This window comes from Microtus ochrogaster, chromosome 5, assembly GCF_000317375.1.
Source record: "Microtus ochrogaster isolate Prairie Vole_2 chromosome 5, MicOch1.0, whole genome shotgun sequence".
Classification (NCBI taxonomy): Eukaryota; Metazoa; Chordata; class Mammalia; order Rodentia; family Cricetidae; genus Microtus; species Microtus ochrogaster.
Genome location: NC_022012.1, coordinates 29645154 through 29667920, shown reverse-complemented (window position 1 = coordinate 29667920; position 22767 = coordinate 29645154). Strand labels below are relative to the sequence as shown.

Sequence of the window (22767 nt, the reverse complement as noted above, 5' to 3'; positions counted from 1 at the left end):
CGGTGCTCACAGATTATTAGAGATGGGTTGATCGGGATATCAGAATTAGCCAGTAAGGGCTAGAGCTAAAGGGCCAAGCGGTGATTAAATGAACAGAGTGTCCGTGTAATTATTTCGGGTAGAGCTAGCCATGTGGGCAGCCGGGTGCCGGGACGCAGCCCGCCGCTCCTATTTCTACAAGAGATCAAAACAAGTGATCCATATGAACTAGTCTCTAGGATCAGGCACACTTGTTCTCACTACATAGGTGGAATCAGATTTTTCAAGGACTACCTGGGCTAAGGGGATGGGGGATAGGAAACCTTGCCCATGGGTTATGGGAAGAGACAGGGTCTGTTCACAGGGCTACTGTCCTAGGGCAAAATTACAAAGGTCAGAGTATCTCTGAACCCAACTGCCTAGCAGTTGCCTCTGACAGCAATCCTGTCACCAGAACCTGACACCAGACATCAGATCTCCCTTCTCGCTGGGGTCCAGAAATCTCACCCTCCCCTCAACCCTGCCACAGAGAATGGAAAAACCCAACCCCATCTCAGACTGTCATTCAAACACCATGAGGGTAACAGACACACAAGAGGGGGAGTCAGAGAACCCTGGAGAAGAAAATGCTGAATTCTGCTGTAGCTCCAGACAATGGTGCACCTACTGCATGCTAGGCAGGACTCACCTGTATATATATGTACATGTATATATACATACACCTGTATGTGTGTACATGTGTAAATCATATCAAACATAAAGTGCATTAAATTTTAAGGCTTTGTGAACTGTGACCCTACCCAAATCAAGAAATAGAACATTACTGGCATCCAAATGTCCACCACACACTGATATAAATTTCATGTAATATTCACAATATATTGTAACTTAGAGTGTAACCCCATTTATCTATGAAGTTACCAAAGTTTTAAGAAGCTGAAAACTTACTGAAATCCCATAGTCCTTCACCTCTGTTTGACTCTTCCTCCTACATCTCTAGCTTCCCACAAAATATGGGGACAACCCAGGAAGGGATGAATGGCATTCATTAACATGTTAAACCTTAGGCATCCTTCCTTGGAAGCCCGACATGGAGCAGTTGACAGGTTCTGAGGCTGGAGGCTTCATTCACCACTGCATTCCATGACACTCTGGTACCACTCAGCTGGAAATGCAGGAGCCATGGTCCTCTCCGTCATGCCTGCCCCTCACCAACCTTGCGCTATGGATAGGGTGAATTATCAGGTAAATAATTCATGAGTTATCAGGGCAGTCAGGGTAATAGGAGAGCAGGGGTATCAGGAGGGCTGAGGTTGGCAACCTGAGCCTGATCTCCATCCTTCCAGGACTCCTGTACCCTGAAGAGAGGGATTCAAAAGTTAGGCAGGAGCTGCAAGTGGCCTGATGGGGCCATGCTGCATTTGAGTGCCCATCACAGACCTTTCTGCTGCCAGCTCCTGGTACTCTTCTGCCTACTGCATCCAGGAGCCTCAGGTGAGTGGTGCTCAGACCTTCTCCTATCCCCTTCTCACATCCCATTATTTCTTCCCTTTTGCACACTCGTGGTCATTTGATGGCATTCATTCACGTCATCCATCTGCTAGACATTTAATTAACATGTACTAACTATAATCCTTAATGCGCTGCACCATGATTGATTGACAAATTGATGAAGCTGGGTGGACTGGCAAAGGCTGCTCTCCTTTCCCTGGGCCACAATAGGATCTGAGGAAGCTAGACTCCTAGCCTGGAATCCTTACAGAGAAACTTCCAGACCCTGTCTAGTTCTCTTGTGTCCCCAGGATTGCCATTGTCACCAGTCTAATCAGATTGACGTTAGGATGCTTGTTGAAAACCCTGTTTTGGAGTTGGAGAAATGGGTTGATGGTTAAGCAATCATAAGGAGCCCAGCTTGGATGCCGGGGCTCATGTAACAAACTGGGCGTTCCTGCCAGCATCTGTCTCTCCAACTCTGAGGGATCCAATACCCTCGTCTGGTTCCTGCATGTGCACCTGCAAACACACAAGTGCCCATATACATACACAGACATGTGTGCACACACACAAATAAACACACTAAATCTGAAAACAAACAAATAAACAAAAAACAGACTCCTGGACCCTGACCCCTTCTCAGACTCTGGGATTCTTACTCATTGGTCTGAGGAGCCCATGAGTTTGTATTTTTAGCGGATGGTTTGATGGATGGATGAGAGGGTAGACAGGCTGGCATGAAGGTGGGAGGGGGAGACTCTGCTCCAGGATGCGCCTTTATGTCAGTTAAACTCCCTTCCAAGCATCTAAACAGGGAACCCCCACAGATTCCCTCCGGGACTGGCTCTTGCCTACTTGCCATAAATCTTGCCTACTGGCCCCCACAGTCTCCCGGAAGCCCATTGGGCTCCCTGGACCTACAGAGTCAGAAACAGACTTCAGATAATGGGGTGGAATACACCCTGGAATCTAGGACAACATAGACATTATGGTTGTCTCTTATGTCCCCAGACCAACCCCACTCAACCTCCAACAACCCTGGAGAGGAGGCTTTGTCTATCCAAGGAGTGCGGGGCAGCTCTGTGGAACTAGACTGCCGTCCTGGGCCTGCCCCAGTGGCGGTCCTCTGGAGCTTCACTCCTCTGGGCTCCCTGGCTCTTCGACCTGTGGCAGTCACCAACGGAGCCTCTTCGAGGGTGGAGTCCGGGGCGAAAGCTCTGGGAGTCGTGAGTCTGAGAAACACCAGCCTGGTGATAGAGGAGCTCCGAGAGAGTGCCCGTGGCCACTTCCTATGCCAGACCCTGCTTGTATCCGATGGCCAGGTCCACACCACCTATTTGTATCTTACACTGGCCGTGCTGGGTGAGGCGCCAAGGCTGTTGTCGCCAGCCTTCAGCTTCTATGCATGCACTTCTTGGCGCGTGGTGCACTCCAGATTTAATGACTCTTCCCGCGAGTGGGGAATCCTGGGATTTAGAAGATGGGGTGTTCCAAATCAAGTGACCAGAAAAGCCCATGGACAGCAGGGCATGGGCCGTTGGACAAGGGTCCATGTAACAAACCCAAGGTCTCTCTTTCTCTAATCAGTGCCTGTGTCCAAGCCTCTGGTGCACCTGAGTGACCCATCCCCAATAGAAGGCGTCTCCGTGGTGGTCACATGTGCCGTGAGGGAAGGCACAGAGCCATTGACCTTCTCCTGGCGCCATCACACACCCCAAAGACCTGAGGAGGTCCTGGTGGGTCTTTCAGAGCCCAGGCTCCAGCTAGATCCAGTCAACCGGACCCACCTCGGCTGGTACAGTTGCAGTGCCAGCAATGCAATCAACCAGCTGAGCAGCGATGGGGCCTTCCTAGATGTCATCTGTGAGTAGAACCAACTCGGGACCCTGGCTAGCCCCTACCTACCCAAATTTGGCCTCTGGTCCCATGTTAGAGCTTCCCAAATCCTTTCACAAGAGTGCTCCAGCCCCAGCCCCCGGAGACTCCAAACATTGGAGGGTGCTTTTTCCCATTGGGGCCAAATGTGTCTCTCACGTCAAGGTTTAGAACCTTGAAAGTAGTGAGTTTGTTTTTCCAGGAAAGGGGGCATCTATTCGCATTCATGATCTTACTTACAACTTGGGGAGTGACCTCAAAAGTTGGTCTTTGTTTTGAGTGTGTGGGGCTTTAACTGACCAGCAGACCCCTGGGGGAGCAGGGAGAAGGGCCATAGAGCAAAGAGGACAGCAAGCTGGCCCAAGAGCTGCCAGTCAGAAACCAGAAAGTGAAGGCCAGAGGAAGACAAAAAGCCACTTTCAGTGCCCGTTATGGTGGCCACAGGTGTCTCTGATTACTTGAGAATGTGGCCAATTTGAGCTCTACGAATAAGGGGGAAATGCACCCGAGGTTTTAAAAACCCATTTGAAGTGAGAAAATATAAAACAGCACAGTGCTAACTTTTAAATTGAATAGATATTGAAATAATGTTCTAGATATATCTACTTGACATAAATATTAAAGTAAAAACTGGTGTGTGGTTTGCTTGATTGAATTTGGTTGTTTTTGCTAAGATTTGATTATCGTAAATTTAAACCCACAACACAATGACCCCCAACAGCGGTGGTCTAGGTAGAGAGAGAGCTATTCATTTGCTTGCTTTTTTTTAATTTTATTTTTTTTTTTGACAAGGTCTTAGTCTAGGCTGGCCTCAATCGCTGTGTAGCCCAGACTTGTCTTGAGTTCCTAATTCTCTCCCTCTACCTCTGGAGACTGATATTCTTAAAAATGCTACCTTGCCCACTGGTCCAGAGACCTTAAGGAGCAGGGACTGATGGTGCCCTTCCAGTAACCTAGATAGTGTGTGGGGATTGCAGACTGAAGACAGGGTGCAGTAGAATGAGCAGGAGAGCTGGGGAAAGAAGGGGAAGCAGGGTGACGGAGGAAGGCAGACTTCTCTCCCTTCTGGAAGGTGGAAAGATGGCAGGAGTGGAGAGCCCCATTTCGGAAATCCAGAGAAGGGAGGGCAGCCACTCAGTGAGGTGAATAGTGTTGGCTGTAGGCTTTTTGCTCAGAATGTTGTTCCTCTGTTTCCTTCCTTCTGGAGTCTGGAGTGGTCAACCATTCCTGATCATCTGCCTAGTAGGCCCCTTGCTTCAATCCAACTCTATAGGCCAAGCTCAGTTCCCACAATATGAGGCTCCTGTCTCCAGGAGACTTGTCCACTCTGCGCTGTACCATGCCTATGTCCCAGTCTTCCCAGTCTCTGGAGGCTCTAACACAGGGAACAAGGCTTGCAGCTAGCCAGTGTGTACTACGTGCTCCCGGGATGGGTGAAGACAATCAGCAACAACAGCATGTGCGAACGGAAGGCCAAAGAATGGAGAGGTGTGACGGACCTTCCTTGTCCTCCAGATGGTCCAGACAAGCCTGTGATCACTGTGGAGCCCCTGGGATTCACTGAGGACGGGTTCTGGGCCAGTGAGAGGGAAGAGGTGACCCTGAGCTGCCTTGCTGCATCCAATCCTCCTAGTCACTATGTGTGGTTCCGTGATGACTCTCAGGTCCACCTTGGACCCACCTACATCATTGCCAGAGCTAGCCGCACCCACACAGGCCTGTACACCTGCCTGGCCCACAACAGCCACCTAGATACCCACACCCAGTCCACAGTCCAGCTCACCATCTACTGTGAGTGTTGAATGGGGAGGGCACCCAAATCTGGAGCTTACCCAGGCTTCTGCTCAGGCAGCCTCCAGCCACCTTGGGGGACATGATGTCAAAGTTATTGGAGTTGGGGAAGGTGTGTCTGGAGAAAGGCCAAGGGAGGTGATGGGAAGAGCCGGGAGACAGGAAGCTCCTAGACTTCCCTACTACCCTCTCCAAGTCATTACTCCCATGGTCCCAAGGCCTGGACTGAGGCACAGAGAACGGCGCTACAATGACAGAGAGGCAAGATTCCAGGGGCAAACATGAAGACCAAAGGCCTTTCATGGGGCCTCTGGGATCCCACGGGACCTCCGAACTGCCTACCTCTTGAACTTCTTGTTCCTTGACTCAAAGGCCTATATTTTCTTTGCCAACCCCCTCTTTCCATTTTCTTCCCCTTCGTCACCCCGGTTCTCCAAGCCCCCACCTGGGCCAGGCTTGCTGGGCACTAACAGGGGAGCCATTTCAGCTCCTTCTCACCCACCTCTCTACCTAGATCCCCCCAAAGGACAGCCCTCCTGTGCTGTGCTCCCCACCCTTGGGGTTGTGACTCTGCTCTGCACCTGGTCTGGGGGTTTTCCAAAAGCCCAGCTTCACTGGGAAGGGCCCCAAGGGATTGGCCCGACTGCCCCCAACAATGTCACCTGGAGCTATACAGCCACTGGACTTCCGAATGGCAGCATCTTCACCTGCATGGGACAGCACCCAACCTTGGCCATGCCCATCCTCTGCAGGGTCACTCTCTGTAAGTAGACACAGCTAACACCCAGAACCCTGGTAGTGCTGGCTCCAGGAAGCATGGACATGAATCATAGGATACCCAGAAGGACCTGGGGTCCGGGATTAAGCTCTGGATCTCCTGCTCCCAGGCATTTCAGGGAACACGGAGATGGTAACATTCCGTTCTCAGCTTCCTGTCCATCATGTTCTCTGCCCTCCTTGGTTTCTGCTTAGAGTCTCCACCTGTGACACCCTCAATCTTACACTCTGCTTCTGCCTGTTACATGTTGATCTGGAAATAGACTTCAAAGCTATCTTTTTCAAATGTTCTATTCTGTGTCCTCCTCTGTGCATCCATGCCCAAGTGAGGGTTGCAATGTGTTTCTGTCTCAAAGACCACCCAGAGCCCAAGACTGTTTTCCACCTATAATCTAGTGCTCACCAACTTTAATAACTGCTCAGCATCTGCTGCTGCCTTTGTCCTCCCACACGGTCAGCCCTGGATAAATGACAGGGAATGTGATAGAGTGGAGGGAAAGGTAGGGGGAAAGTGTGTCTGCCAGGCCCTTCCCCTGCCCACAAGATCCCATCGCTCCTTTCCAGGGGAACCTCCCAGGAGCCCCACCTGTGGGACCACAGCCACAGTAGGTGACCAGTTCATCATGCTGAGCTGTGAGTGGCCTGGAGGTGAACCTCCTGCCATGCTGAGCTGGCTGGACGGACATCAGCAGTCCCTGGGTGAGCCCAGCTCTTCTCCGGCTGTCTACCTCCTACAGGCTCAGAGCAATCTGGCAGGCAGAGAGTTTATCTGCCGGGGTTCTCACCCACTCAAAGGCCCTGGTTCCCACTGCCGGCTAAGGCTAGGTGAGCAGGAACCCGTCATGGTGCTGGGGTTTGGGCATGGGGACCCCTTCAGAACCAGGGTTAGGGGCTCTGGAGGTGTGCAGTGCTGTGCTGAGAAGTGAATCAAGAGAGGGACTGATTCACTTTCTCTCCAGGAGTTCAGACTATTTCCGTGTGTGTGTGTGTGTGTGTGTGTGTGTGTGTGTGTGTGTGCCCTTGCCACTCTCTGCCTGTCGAAGACAGAGGACGATGTTCTCCGTCTCCCATGTGGATTCCGTGTGAACTCAGGTTTTCAGGCTTTGTGGCAAGTTCCTTCACACAGAGCCATTTTTGCCAGCCCCCCCCCTCCCTTTTTAATCCATAAAACGAGAGAACTTGGTCAAGATCAGTGTTGTCTAATAAACATATAATATGAGCTATATATAATTTTAGTTGCCACATTAAAACATTAAGAGGTAAAACATTTAATTATTTAAAATTCATTCCCATGTAATAATGTTATTTATGAGTTAATTAACATTTTTCACACTATGTTGAAAATGCAGCATATTTGTAATTTACCGTACATCTGGCCTCATTTCAAGTGCTCAGTGGACATGCATGGCTGCCGGCTACAGTCTGGGATGGGGCAGCACTGGACTAGATGGTGTGGGTCCATCGATTGCGTTTCTCACTTGATCGTTTGCACAAGGAAGGTGCCTGGCCATATTCTTGACTTTCGGTGCCTCCGGCATCAAAGACCTCTCTTCTTGTGTCCCTTGCTTTATCTACAGTTTGGTCCCCCACTCCCTGTCTTCACCCACCCCTTCTCAGTCTATGAACAACTGAAAATAAGAGTTCAAAACTGAAAGGTTTAAAAGGTGGGGAAAGCAAACAGGAGCTATTGCATGCATCAGGTCTCACAAAATGGTTCTCCATTTGCTCTCCAAAGTCTTTGAGACTAGTGCACTTTAGGGGGCTTTAAGGAGATCCTCAACTCAAAATGTTTCCTTCCTGATGCCTCAGACTCAGAAATCCCACTCCAAGAGATCCTTTGGCACCTGACTGTCAGGGGCCTTCAGAATCCCTCCTATGGCTCTGCAAAGTGCCAGCCGGGAGATGGCAGGCTGCTGCAGGAAGGAGGCCCCTGCTAGGTGTTGGGGATGGGGATGAGTAAGCAGGACCCCTGCCTGAAGTAACAGAGGCTGGGATGGGAAGGTGGAGGATCACTCAGGAACACTGCAATGACTGGCAGAATCCGGAGTGGACCACATCAGAAGTCTGAACAGGAGGGCCGAGAGGCTTAGGAAAAGCTGCCTTCTCTGTTCACTCAGGCTTCCCAACAGCTATTCCCAACAGCTGGGGGCAGCTACTTTTTACAGCATCATCTTCTCTGTTTCTGCAGAAGCCCCACAGCTGGCAGTGGCTGAACCCCGAGTGTCGGTGCTAGAGGGGGAAGAGGCCTGGCTGGGCTGTGCTCTCCAGCAGGGCACACCACCTGCTCGGCTCCTCTGGCTCAGACCCCAGCAACAGCCTTTGGAACAAAGTGCTTATGGATTCATTCTACACCCCGAGGGTACCCACCTGCGCCTTCAAGTCCGAGATGCTGACCCAGCACAGCACAGGGGCACCTACCAGTGTGTGGCCCACAATGCCGTGGGCAATAGCAGCCAGAGTGTGCTGCTGGAGGTCCTGAGTGAGTGTAAAGGGGGTGTGTGCTCCTGTGGCAAGGGACATAGGTGACAGATGGCTGCAGAGGGCTTTGCAGGAGGCTTTGGAAATTACCTTCTCCAAAATTTAGGCACCTTCCAGAAAGTGACTAGATTGGTTATGGGAGTGTGAATCTGGTGGAATCTCGAATACAGGCACATAGGACGCCACTCATTTTATCAATGGGAAAGTGGAGATTACAGACGCCTGGGGATACACACGCCATCCTGTCTGTCCTCACTGTAGACTTTCCATCCATGGGGGAAACCCACATAGCTATTGCTAGGCAGATGCCTGTATGTATCCCCATCTTCACTCACCTCCAGGGTATCCAGCCCCTCCCAATGTCACCATCAGCCGCCTGACCTACAGGCGACAACGAAGAGAGGTGCAGCTGCAATGGGCCATCTACGGCCCCGGAAACCTGACGGGCTTCCTGGTACAGCAGAGGGCCAGTGTCTCCAGCTCAGAGGCTGGTGCTTGGGAGGTAGCCGCTAGTGACATCGAGCCAGAGAGCAGGGACCGGCGTCTGGGAGGGCTGGACCCAGGAGTCCTTTACGCCTTCCGCATCCTGGCTATGAACCACCACACCGCAGGACATCCTTCGGAGGTGAAGACGCCAGGTGCTGGGCTGGCAGCAGGGAGGAACTTGCCTTTTCCCCAAAGACCTGAAACTTGACCTATCCTCCTCTTCACAGGGTATCCTGCTCCAGTCCTTTGTCTCCATCCTGATGGGTCCCTTAGCCTATGTATGCATCTATTTGTTCTTTCCTACTGTCCTTTACCATCTCTCTGGGCAGCTCAGGAGAACCCAGTCATAGGAGCAGACCTACTCCAGCTTCAATCTGAAGAAACTGGAGAGAGAATGATGTTTAGGGGTTAAGAGGAGCCCATTCTGTGCCTCAGTCTTACCTCTCAAGGAACAGGAGAGCTCAGCTTCCTGTTGCTCCCTCTGTCCTGGGAATTCCTTACTTCATGGCCTATATATATTATCCCTTCAGGACTGATGCATCAAGATAAGTAACCTTATGTATCTTTTGCCAGAAATGGGTATTTGGCTGGGAATCAAACCATCAGCACCAGGCAGCCAGATCACCTCTTTCAATGGGAAGGAACTGAACTCCACCACATTCCCTGGGCCTCCCACAATAGGCAGCAGAGACTTTGGGATATGAAGGGTACCATATCTGTGCCCTGTGGGCCACTGTTGCTAATTAATACAACCCTTGCTCTCACCTCCTAGTGGACCCCGCCTTCAGTGCCTACCCCGCTGTACTGGGTGCTGCAGGCACAGGAATGGTGGTGGCGTTGGCGATCTCTCTGCTGGTGTTCCAGTATGCTGCTCGGCACCCACACACTTTCCCCTGTGAGTGGGGAAAATGGAAGGATGGGCTGTTGACCCCGCAGGGCAGTATGGTGTAGACCTACCCAAAGGGGAATCTAGTCTCTTCCCTTGTTAGGTTGTCATCCTTTGACAGTCAAGACCCCAGCCAGCCTCAAGCTCTGAGGCCATTTCCCCTAGGTTTCTGGGACTCTGCATGAAGCCCATTAGGAAGGGAAGGGCCATTCTCCCGGGGTCTACACTGCATTGGACAAGTAATATTCTTGCATTTCTCCCCACAGACCTCAGCCGCTTGCTTGTTCCCATGTGAGTGTACAGCCTATCTTTGTGGGGTCTGGACTTTTCTGAATTGGGAAGGAAGGCTAGGAAGGTACAGAACCCTCTGACACTCCTCTCTCCCTTGCCCACCGCAGGGAGCACAGGCAGCATCAGAGGAGATCCAGGGAAAGCACGGAGGCACCAGCAGGTAGGCAGCGCCTGTGACAATGGCTACACAGAAACCAGTGCTGGGTTCTGTGCTGTCCCAAGAGTGGCCTCAGCACCCCTGCTGGCTCTTCTCTGCCCACCTGTGCCCTTTCTAGGCACTGAAACAGCAACTACCACCTCAAGTTCAGACCCTGTGCAAGAATCCACTGAGGCACCAGTGAAAGTCACCCTCACGGTGACTGCAACACCAGGAGTTCAATGACGGTGCAAACAGGCTGAGGAAAGGCAAAGAGGGTGGAATGATCCCATCAGACTGTGGTCTTAAAAGCAAGGAGGCAACTCTCCCTTCCCCATCCAACACGCAGATACCAACTACCTCCCATTCAATATCCCGACTGGGGAAGTGGGTGTGTCCCAGCTGCAGCACCTCACGTGATAAAAGTGACCCTGAGCCGGCTTGTGCCAGAGAGAGGACACTACACAACTGAAGAAAACATGGAAGGCATCTGAGAGTAGCTGAATATGGTACAGGGAATGTCCCTGGTGCCAGGACACTAAGAGACAGCTCTACGCTCTTTCGAGAAGAGGGATGGGGGAGGCGCTGGATTGAGCAATTCCTAGCGCAATTCTATCTCTGTCTTGCAGCATCATTTCAATTCCAAACTTCTGAGTTGGTTGCTTGGACCTTGTTTTACTGGCAGGAAGAACCAGGTGTGCCTAGGTATGTGTTTCTTTGCTGAAACGCAGCTTAGGGACACCTCTGACCCAGCAGTGGTCAGACTTCTGGAATCTGCGCCAGCGGAGTGTTCCGCAACACTCCAGCCACCAGGCCTGGGGAAGCTGGCTGACAGAAAGTGAGGGTTGTTCCAAAGTCACACTCTGCTAGCTGCCAGCGTGAGTCACTGGCTCCGAGTGTGCGTGTGCGTGTGCGTGATCTGGGTGAAACACAAGCGAGTGCTTCTTTGGCTGACTGAAAGAATCAGGACTCAGAGCTGCCTCCGCAGAGGATTCGGGTGAGAAGAAAACAGCAGCGAAGCCAAGGCTGATCTGCCAGCAACAAGGAAAGTGGCGCCTGACGGGAGACAGAAAGCTGGGAGAAACTTCAGTTTCCTTGGTTCTCACACACTTCGACTTTATTAGAAAGGGCTTCCGCTTTCCTCACAGCTCTCAGGACTGTGTCTAAGAGTAAAAAATAGTTTATTTAAGTATGGGAAATGAAGTACAAAACGGCGGCCACACCCGGTGGGGAGGGTTCTGTTGTTTTTCTGGTCAGGGAAGATGAACCACTTCCACTATTCAAAGCGGTGAAGCAAGTTTATTTGGAGGTGCTGCATCCATCCTGGATCCTGAGGTTGCAGTAACAGACACTCCAAGGAAGAAGGGCTTCCTCTCACCTCGCTTCTCCCCATCCACCTGTCTACCCGATGCTATCTTCCCTAGCAAACAGCTGTCCATGATTCTGTTCCCTCCCAATCTCGATAGGACAAGTGAGAGGTGGCTGGGCCCTTGGGTGTTCACAGGGGAGTTGCAGAGCAACAAGGTGGAGATTCTGAAAAGTCTCCGAACAGGACATTACATACCCTAGAAACAAGCCACAGGGCTACTTTGTGCACACACAAGTGCACGAGTACCCCTCTTCACAGGGCTACTGTGTGTGAAAGCAGCATTCTCTTTTAATATAAAATCATATCAACAAAATAAAACCTGTCAAAACTACATCACTTAAAGTATGTACAATTTCAAACATAATATCACAACTTTAGGGAAAATAAAACATACTTTTCAATATAGTACAAAATGTGCATCTCACAGTCAAGGCTGTAAGAGCGAGCAATACAGGTAAAGACAATTCCGAACAGTTTCTTGGCAGCACTGAAGATGGCGGAGAGAAGTGATAGGATCAGCCTGGTACGATGCCTTGGTCTTCAGAGATTCAGTCTATACAAAGCGAATCCAGCAAACCACTTGATGATGAGATCACACCAACAGTTTCAATAATGCAATTAACCCGTACCCTGTACAGCACCTATCCCCAGAGTCAGCACATAACTGAAGAACACAACCAGGGAGCGGCGACATGATTCACTAGGACTCGAGTAAGTTTAATGCTAAACAGTCACCCAAAACATGAAGAGGACCTACCAACTTCATGGTCATCAGGTCAGTTGAAGGTCAAACCTCCATGAGGGGAGGGAGAGGGACAGGGTAGGAGTGGGGTGAGGGCTAGAACGGGATGTCAATGAGAGACTCCTGAAGATGGAATACTTGGCTCTGCTCTGCCAGTTTGGGATGAGTCTGGACAGGGGGAAGCCCCACTAGCTGCAGCAGGAGACTTGCAGAGGAAGAGCGCAGTAGAGATCCAACAGCCCACGTTCTGGACTGGTCCCACAGAGAGTGTAACACCTCCAGAGGGCAGGGAAATGGGAACATGGGTGACGGACCGGGGAAATGGCTCCAGTGCAGCCTCTTGTTCACGCGTGAGCCGGGAATTTCATGCCTGCTCTGCTTGCTGTAGGGGTTGGATAACACTAACGAACGGAGTCTAAAACACAGTAGTTACCCTACAAATGCATGCCACCCCCTTATTTTCCTATGGCCTCTTAATTCCTGGGGGAAGCGACACTTGCTAGGACCACTTTTGGTGACTGTGCAGGGCATGAAAGTTCAGAGAAACTCACACTGAGGAGAATTCAAACTCCTAAATATAAAAGCAATTATATAGATTTATATTTATATTTATATATCTCAATATATAAAGCCATTTTTATAAATAAAATACAATAAAATGGATAACACTTAAAACAGCGTTACTATCATAAATAAAGCAGTCCACAATGAGATTGCCCTAAAGGTAAAGTCATTTTCTCTTCATCATGGGCAAGCCCCATGTCAAATTCAATCTTTAAAAGCAGTTTCTGACCTAAAGCTCAAGCTTTATGAGTCACAACAAACTGACCGCCCACAGACATCTGCTTCCTGCTTTCTTAAACCCCCACTCCAAGATGAGACAGTTTTGTTCTAACTAGACTGGCAAAACACACACAGTATGTCTCTATGTCACATGTACTAGGACTTTGTCCTTTGCTAGTCACAGATGTAAGGGCTGCAGCTGTCTCCAAAACTAACTACAGATCTCGTACACTACAGACATGAACCCCGAGATCATAGAACTTGCTTCTCCAGTAGCCCCACTACCCAGCTGTGGAATTCCAGTCGCTGCATTCTACCGGGAGTAACTTGCATAGCGCCCTTGCTGAAACAGCACATACCTACTAACAGCTCTGTTTATAAAAGATACAAATGTGTGAAAGGGAACACTGGCACATCTACACAGAGTTGATTAGTACAGAATCTGATTCTCTTCCACTGCAATTTGTGGGCAACTAGAACAAAACGTATCCTGCAATTGTTGGATTCCACAAAGGAGAATAATTTTCTGTCATTCCCCCTCCCCCCAACCCCAAGGGATACACCATTCAAAAACAAGCAGTGATCCATCAGGGCCTGGTTTGAGCTATGAAGTGCATTTGTGGTGCCTGGGGTTTCTGTTCTACACATGGAGAAAAGCCTTCCAAAGATAGCTGCAATGTTCTTGCCACTCAGAAAACAGTAACTGTGATGTAGAGACTCTGTGGACCAAAGACTGAGTTCACAATGATGGCAGCCAGAAAAATGTCAGAAAACGCCCCTAAACCTTTTCCTCAAGCTTAGCCTTCCCTGCCATCTGCTATAGTTTGGCTCCATTTCCCAAGGCCTGGTGCCCAGGGTGGCATGTTTAGGAAGTGGTAGAGGCTTGAACAGGGGACAAGTGTGAGGGCTCCAGATCTAGAGGCATGCTCTTGGAGGGGGTGTGTACACTCTGCTCCTCTTCCCTTCCTCCCCGTGCCTCAGGCTTATGGTATAAGTTATCTTGCTCCACCATGCATGCCCATCACAATGTGCTTCCTCAGCACTGGCCCAGAGCCACAGGTCCATTCAATCACAAATTGGAAGTTCTGAAACTGTGAGCCAAAAGAACCTTTTCCTGAGTAAGATAATCAGCTCAGGTAACTTGGCATAGTGGCAGAAGGCTGACCCACCATGCTTGCTGCTATCATCCAAGACACTGTGCATGCTGGAAGTGACAGAACGGACCGTCTTCAAGTGGTGAGGCACTACGAGCACTACAGAATACAGAGCTCGCTTAGGTCCCTTCTTCCTGAGGCGCGTGGCAGCTTTCTTTGCAAGCTATCCCTTTACAAGCCTGATTTTGCACACACCCTTGCAAACATGGCGCCCAATCTGTAAGCTGACATGATTAAAGCGGTGGACCACGAAGGCACTCATTTTTCTTCTGAACTTGGTTCCCCTTCTACACAATCCAACAATCCAACCAGGCCCTACATGCTTCTCTGTTCATAACACTGGCTAATTTGCTACCCAGAAGGTCGATCATTTCTTATACCCAGGTAAAGAGAGAAACTAAGTCAGTATTAGTACTTTTCTGGAAGGCAGCCATAAAATTTGTCAGTTGGGTTTGCTATTATAAATATAAGATCACAACTGTGGTTGATTTTAAAAGTTCTCTGAAAGTCTGGTAACATGGGATAAGTGACAGTTTTCTATCTGGGGGTGACGATGGCAAACTTCAAATGGCTTGGGCAACCCTCCTCCCCACAACTGAATAGGCCAGAAGACGGGACCCAGCACAAGTCCCTACTGCCATTGAAGGTTCTGGAAAACAGAATGATCCCTATGCTCTCCCAATTACTGAAACTATAGGTGGTGGTGTGGGGTGCCATTGAAGCGGAAGAAGGAATGAAAAGGGCATACTTAAGACATAAATAATATAAAAGGGCACACATTTTAAAGATACATTCATGACATTACTACTACAAAAATAAATAATGGTTTTCTCTGGTTTGAATTAATGTCCTTCACACAGTTTGTCCCCAGCCTGTGCTGTACAGTCCCTGGCTTACAGTGGGAACATGAGGAGGCCTGTGTACTTTCTCAGGTCTCCTGGGCTTGCCGAAGGACCACCGGCAGCCCCTCTAGAGGAAGGCCAGGAGACCATGTTGTCTTCTCTGTGCAGTCCTCCACGACAGCTGACAAGATAAGAGGATCCCAACTTAAAGCTCTGTCCTCTGCGTCTGAAGGGCCATTGCTATCTCCTGAAAAACACGAGATTTGGGCACATTATAGACTAATAGACGGTCTTCACACAGCAGTTCTGAAAACAGTAGGTTGAATAATAAAGAAACACAAAGAAGTAAGTCCCACTTAAGTTTGGTTTGAATCCGAGGAAGAAGAATACATTTAAAAAAACAATTTCTCTTGAGTCACTTACTATATAAGTTATTTGAGATTAAAATGATCCTCTTAAGAGCCCCTACAAATAGTACTTTACAGAAAGATTATAGTTTGTACAGCCGAGCCAGAGAAAAGCAGGGCTCATCCCCTAATGCAATGGAATGAGCAGCCTGAGCTATCTACTGCTATCCATCCCTGAATGTGTGCGCTCATCCGATTCCACAAACTGAGCAGGGCCAGTTTTGGTTAGTGCTCAGATGGAAGAGACAACATGAGCTACCGGATGTAATAACAGAATTTCCCAGCGTCTCTTATCCATCCTTATCTTTTCTTGAAGTTCCCAACGCTCCCACCCAGTCTGCTAGCAAACAGTGAGTTGATGGTAGAAAACTTCCTGATAAAGTTCTCAGCCCACTGGAGACCAGAAACTAAACGCCTCCCCGTACCTCTGCTGAACTCGGCTGTATCTTCTGTGGAATCAGAATTGATGTCACTGAGTGTGTCCTGACAGCAGGTGTGCTGGGTAGGTGCTGGTGCCACACTGTCCTTGATGCTCTCCTCAGGTAACTGGCCACAGTCAGGAACTGTGGAAGCTGGACACACGGGTACCTTCACGGCACTGAGGGGCTTCATTTCCAGACCATCCTGAGGATAAGGCGCTACCACTGGGACCACAGGAAGGGGAGCGCTGGTTTTGGTGAAACACCTGCAGAGTTTGAGTGAGAAGAAACAGAACTGACTGTTTAGAGACATCAATAATTATAATAAGTTCATTTAAAAGTATAATGAATATTTTAAATTCATAGACTCTTAAGAATTATGCTTAAAAAACAACTAATCAGCTCATTGCAATTTGAAATAGCAAAACTCTGAAAGCTAGCAATAGTGGACAATGATAGGACATGCACCGAAGGCAAACCTAAGGGCAGCATCTTCTGTGATGACCCAAGCTATATACTTCCTTCCAGTTCACTGCCAGCAGACATCTCCCATTTCATTAACTAGTTCCCAGATATAGCACACAGGAGCAAGAAACACCAGCTACCGCAAGGAACGAGGGAGAGAAAGGAAGGATGGAAAGCTAAGACACATGGCCGCCTAAGAGGGATGACCTTATGATGGTCAGCATAAAAACGCATGGCTTTGAACAACGGTTGGAATAAAAATGCACAGCTTTGAACCCAGAAGGCGCATCAGTTCCTTTCCTCTTTGCTGTGACACACATCCTACAAAAGCGACTTAAGGAAAGGTTTATTCCAGCTCTGAGTCCAAGGGGACAATGTACCACGGTGTGGAAGGCATGGCGGCAGGAGCTGGAGGCAGCTGGTCCATTGCATCTGAAGCCAAGAAGCTGGTGTTTCATTTGCTTTCTCCCTTTTATTCAGCTGGGACTCCAGTCCACAGAACAGTACTGCCCACATTCAGGGTCCTTCCACCTCCATTAACCTAAGCCAGGAACTCCCTCACAGCCGCGCCTGAGAGGTTTGTCTCCTAGGTGATGCTACACCCTGTCAAGCTGACAGAGTGTTAACCATCACAGGTGGCTTTCCTCTCAGCCTTGGAGGAAACCGGATAGAGACTAGCCATTTAGACGCCAGGAGTTTTAAGATGGTTTCCCCATTGTAGAATTAAGTGGCTGGAATTTACCAGCACTGAACATTTCACTTCAATTCCATTCAATCTTTATCCCCTGCCTCCAGCTAAGAAGTGTCTTTTCAAACGGGGTAGATCCTGACTCGACCTTTCCGTTCTTCGATTCTTCTGTTGTTTCCTGCAATGGCTGCCACGTTCACCCTGCACATTTGCCATTCAACTTCCTGTGCCTTTTCAGCCCTAAGCTTCCATTTGGATTTTTTTCACAACTGAAACATCCACACGTTCATTTCCTGAGTGTTTATTCTCCTGTAAATGCTTGAACATATTTATAATATTTGCTTAAAGCCACTGTTTGCTAGCGGTGATGCTCGGGCCATCTCCCGATCTGCTTCCACTGTCTCGTGGTTTCCCCAAGAAGCACCAGGATCCTGTTTCCTTGGATGTACCCCAGTTCTTCATTTCCCCTTGAATTTGCTGGTTGTTTTACCGCCGTTGAACTCAGTCTTCTGACATGCTCTTTCTTGGGCCCTTACCCCAGGACTGGAGAATGCCTTCCGGAGAAGCCCAGTCTGCCTTTGAAGGGTGGGTTCTAGTTCAGCTTCCCTGCTCCAGTTACCCCCAACAGTGCTAAATTGTCTATATTTTATCATCGCCACCTGTAAGATCAAGCTGTTCCTCTGTTCCTGGTACATTTTTCTTAATTTCTAAAATGGGGACTAAGAAAAGCTGGAAAACAATGGACTTTTATGTAAGGCAGACAGGAAAACAGAAGAAAATGGCAATGTGCTAGAAATAGGTCATTTGAAAGAACAAAGGTCAGAATTCTTTATTTTCATTTTTTACACATAGCAGGGCAGGTTTCTGGGACAAAAAATTAGGAAAGGGTCCCAGTTCTGTTGGCTCAAGCCATTGGAAAGACCAGTTCTGAGCAAGATGATGCAGACAAGCCTGAAAGAGAACAGAGGCATGTCAGCAAATCAAGTCCTTAACTTAAATAAACCCAACTTCTATTAAAAAAAAATACACTAACTGCACAGTTAAAGGACACTAGGGATCTAATTAACTTTTGAAAATATGGTAAAAATATGAATATGACCCACATTTTCCCAGGCAGGTCTACAACTGGCCCAAATTACAAACAGGTATAGACATGGATGTACTAGAGTCGGAACCAGAGCCCTGGCTTGGACAAGTCACCTTTCAAAAGAGTATGATATTAATTCTGATTTGCTCTCTTGGCTACTTGATTCAACTCAGAACTTTAACAGTGTTCATGTGATCAATGTCTTCCTCCCACAGTGCATTATGTTGTTAGCCTCTCCAGCTCTCATACTCAGTGGACCCCAAAGTGGACTACTGAGTGGTACATGGTACCCACAGACTCTGAACATGTTAAAACATGGGGTGATGTCGAGGGGAAAATCTTTCTAGCTTCAAACTACTATGGAGAATTTAACAGGCATGAGGGTCTCCTGCAGAAGATCCCTCCAACTGTGATGCACTGTGGTAGACATTGGGAATAACAAGGTAAAAACAACAGAGGACCTGTTCCCAGCAGAGCAGAGGAGATAAACAAGCAAACCAGAGTTGCAGCTGAATGTTGGGATGTGGAAGGAAGTGCTGCTGCTGCTGCTGCTGCTGCTGCTGCTGCTGCTGCTGCTGCTGCTGCATGTACTTCCCAGGTTGTATCTGGCTCTACTGATTTCATAGCTGAGGACTTGGCACTAGGTTCAACTATGGAACTGGGGAATTTAAACTCAGAAATATCTCTGGTTGGGGGAATCAGTATGGCTGCTGTGACTAACTGGAAGTATTTCTTCTCTCTCCCCCCCTTCTCTGTCTCTCTCTGTCTCTGTCTCTCTAGGGTTTCTCTGTATTTATTACCCTGGCCATCTTGGAACTTGCTCTGTAGACCAGGCTTCCCTTGAACTCAGAGCTCCACCTGCCTCTGCCTCCCAAAGGGCAGGATTAAAGGCGTGTGACACCACCACCTGGTTTGAAAGAATTTCTTAAAATTTAAATTCTAGGCTCCCAGCTCTGGCTGTTTAGTTTAGAATATCTGTCCTGCTACGAACCACTAAAAGGATGAAGGAATTTTACTTTAAACTTGCTCAAGGTATCAGGAGTTATTAGAGCATTTATATGGCTAAGGGTACGAGAAGTGAGTGTGAACCTGACCTTCAGCCTCCCTTTGCTCTTGAGGCACCTGCTCAGCTGAGTGCAGATGAAGCTCTGCAGATCAAGAATGGAGGAGCTAAGGAGCTGAGCTGAGCATCGTTGGGGCTAGGAAGACAGTACTGGAGTTCAGAGCCTGCCAAGAAGAAAAGACCTGGAAACACACATAGGCTTTCACATGGGATTCTCAAAGGACCATCTCCTAAATGTAAGTGTGAATCAGGAATAGACTGGGCCTACTGTGTATATGTGAAACAGTGTGGTATATGTATGTCTGTGTGGCACATATGGCCCTGTGTGCATGCGGAGACCAGGAGGATGTTCTGTGTCTGTTCCATCACTCTCCACCTTTTCTTCTGGGACAAGGTCTCTCACGGAATCTGGAGCTAGGCTGGCAGCCAGCAAACCACAGCAATCCCCCTGTCTCCACCTTCCTAGCACTGGGGTCATAAGTAGTACACTTGCAACTGTGTCCAGCTTTTTTGCATGGGTCTTAGGGTTTGAACTCAGGTCCTCATCTCTGTGGACAACACTCTTCCTTGCTGGAGCTTTTAGACTAGGTTTTTACAAAGCCTAAAACTCAGCACTACATCTGTTCAACCCTAGCTGGGCTTCAAGTGATTTGGCCCTGATCCAACTATATGGCCAAACGTAAAAGTAAATCCTTTATGGAAGAAAACTTTTTCTAGAGTTTATACCAGTTATATGGCATATATGAAAAAGAAATATTGTCAAGCACTAAACAAGAACAAGAGAAAACAAGTTGGGGTTGGAGAGATAGCGTAGCCATTAAAAGCACTTGTTACTCTAGCAGAGGACCTGTGCTCAGTTCCCAGCACCCACATGGTGGCCCACAACCAACCCATAACATCAGTTCTAGGGGATCTGATCCCTCTTTCGACCCTTGGCAGACAGTGACAATACAGTGGTGTTGAAGGTCTCCAGGCTGAAGGAAAACGAGTGTCAACACACAGAAGAGAGAAAATACAGAGTGGAACAAGTAGCAGCAGAAGGGTAGTGTAGCTAAAGTCATAAAGCCCGGTGCCAAGCACATAGTAAATTCAGTAAGGAAGGACTTAAAAAATGTAAAATAAAATTATTAACATTAGAAAATTGGGCTTTTGTATATACCTTTTCTCCAGCAAGCAAGCTCTTAAGGAACATCATCAGGCTCATTGGAAGCTGCTGCTCACAGTCCACAGCCCAGGAGGTAAGAAGAAATGGATATTAAGGCAGGAGAACCCAGCACACTGATCCTCCGGCTGTTTGCATCACAATACTGATTGTCCACCCTTGTTCAATAGATAGCTATTTTGTTGGCTAGATACTTTTCTACTATCTGTTGATGTCAGAGTTGTCTAGAGGTCAGTGAATGACTATCCTCAACTGTCACAGGAGACAGCTAAGGACAATAAGACAAAAAGCACAGCCAGATACTTGACCTTGATTGTATCACAGGTGCTAAGTAAACTTTAGGTTCCTGTTTCCCTTTCTCTGCAGGAATCTGAAAATTAATGGAAGGTGCCAGGAACTTAGACAACAAAGAAGAAACAGAAAGAGAAGTTCATTTTAAAGAAGTCAAATTAAATTGAGGGAGAAAGAAAAGCCATACTTACCAGAATCTGAAAAAACCAAGGCAGTTCCCTGTAAATAAACATTACAAATATTAATTAGTTTGCAGAGCTAATGTGAATGAATTGCATCATGCTGAAGTAATAAAATGCCAGGGACTCACCAGATAGTGAGAGGCCTTCTTCCTTCCCTTTGGCTTCCTCTGTCCTGTGCTCTTCTTGAATTTAAAACAGGCTGTAGATGGGATTCCTGAGTGAAGGCTAAGGGCTTTTCCACACCATGGTTTCTAAAGATCCTCTGCCAGAGGGGCAGGAAGTTACACTCACAGGGCAGGACCGGGGTCAGTGAGACAGAAGAACAGGGTCAGCTTCTACAGGGACTGTCATCGGTGGCAGTGTGCCACAGGCAGGTATTAAAGAGACATTCAAAAACGAGATTCTCAGCAGGAGAAAGAAAGGTACAACTCCCTTAGTGTATGCTTTCCATGTAAGTAACAGGAACTCACAAACTCCATCCTGAACGCTCCTTCATCAGAGGGGGGTGACAGTAATATAATACACATTTGTAAAGTAGCTAGGATCCAGATTTCACCATGATAAACCACACTGACTTAAAATTTTCTAGTACATTGAATCTTAGCTCAGAATCAGCAATTAACCACTTAGCTAACCAAATGTAAGCAATTCCATCGCTTTCCGGTTAGTGTACTTCCAGATGTCTGTGTGTCGGTCAGCACAAGACCATCTGGGACTTAGGCTAGGCATGCGGCGATAAAAGCATATGGGCCATGGGCCATAGAGGGATACGACCTCTCTCCTGAATGTGACCAGGTGCAGCGTGAGGAGGCGAGTCTGTCACTGAACATGCTCTCAGACATTTTCTAAGGCAATCAAAAGCCACAGAGTAGCTGGGAATATGTAAATTAACAGACCAAATCTCCACGGAGTGAAAAAGAACAGAACGTTTGCTGAGACTCTTAAAAGGCACTTTACAGTTCACACAACTCAGCAACGTTTACACTCCGAGGCTCCACAGCCTTCAAATGTAGTGCTGCCAACCGTGGAGTTGACGCTTCTGCAGAGCTGTCTCCAGCCCGAGAAACTCGGTGTCTTAATTGTGTCAGCACCAAGTAAAGGGAACTCCTGTCTATACAAAGTCCGGGTTACCCAGTAGCACCCAGGTCGTCTAGGACTTGCCAGTGTACAAGACAACCTTCCCACCTGTCTGAGGGTTTAAGAGAAAGAAAAATGACTATTGTAGGAATCACAGGAACAATGAAATACTCTGTAATCAGCCACAGGAACAGCACAAATGGAATGAAAAAGAGAAGAGACCATTTGTATAAGTTTGCATTTGGGAGACAAGGCGTGTGAGTAGTTAGTTAAACATAATTTAGCTATTTCTGTAAAACTATACACACAAATATCTTCTAAAGTATTTCACTTCTGATTACAAGGCTGAATATAACTAAGCATAATCATGACAGTTACTCTGATCAGATGACAGGACAAGTTTTACAGAAAGTCCTTTTACCAAGTTCTTTGCAGTCCTGGGGATTGAACCCAGGATCTCATGCATGCTAGGCAAGAATTCTGCCACTAAGCCAGTCAGGCGCACCCTCTTGATTAGCCTTGAAGGCAAGGAGTAAAGACTCATGAATCCTTGAACAGTCGACCTTTATTTTCACACCCGTGCTCTGAAGATTTCCATAACAGTATCTTGGTGATGGTTTGTCTCATATTTAGTTCATCTTTGCTGTTTCCTCTCATCACTGCGAGCTCTCTTACTTGCTGTTCTACTCCTGGATTGTGGGAACAGTTGAGCTGCTGTATAACAGCGCTCTGATGACCCTCCTCCAGGGTCATGATGTCCTGCATTCTCACCGTCTGCACTGTTGGATACTGTGATGACCCTCCTGCAGGGCCATGACGTCCTGCATTCTCACCGTCTGCACT

General features: G+C 48.2%; 2 protein-coding genes across 2 annotated transcripts in view; one reads left to right on the top strand and one right to left on the bottom strand.

The window, feature by feature from the left end:
- Vsig10l2 (V-set and immunoglobulin domain containing 10 like 2) overlaps window positions 1-10439 on the top strand; it is an 18482-nt gene extending 8043 nt beyond the window's left edge. The window contains exons 2-13 of the mRNA XM_026778963.1: window positions 1326-1473; window positions 2485-2835; window positions 3061-3336; window positions 4864-5139; window positions 5654-5902; window positions 6481-6741; window positions 8105-8395; window positions 8736-9032; window positions 9653-9775; window positions 10033-10057; window positions 10165-10217; window positions 10333-10439. Coding sequence (XP_026634764.1) covers window positions 1326-1473; window positions 2485-2835; window positions 3061-3336; window positions 4864-5139; window positions 5654-5902; window positions 6481-6741; window positions 8105-8395; window positions 8736-9032; window positions 9653-9775; window positions 10033-10057; window positions 10165-10217; window positions 10333-10439 — 2457 coding nt within the window. The remainder of the gene's footprint in view (window positions 1-1325; window positions 1474-2484; window positions 2836-3060; window positions 3337-4863; window positions 5140-5653; window positions 5903-6480; window positions 6742-8104; window positions 8396-8735; window positions 9033-9652; window positions 9776-10032; window positions 10058-10164; window positions 10218-10332) is intronic.
- A 1393-nt stretch (window positions 10440-11832) lies between these two features.
- Window positions 11833-22767, bottom strand: part of Cdon (cell adhesion associated, oncogene regulated) — an 88534-nt gene continuing 77599 nt past the window's right edge. The window contains exons 19-20 of the mRNA XM_005347024.3: window positions 15916-16175; window positions 11833-15330 (exon numbers count right to left, since the gene is read on the bottom strand). Coding sequence (XP_005347081.1) covers window positions 15170-15330; window positions 15916-16175 — 421 coding nt within the window. The 3' untranslated portion in view covers window positions 11833-15169. The remainder of the gene's footprint in view (window positions 15331-15915; window positions 16176-22767) is intronic.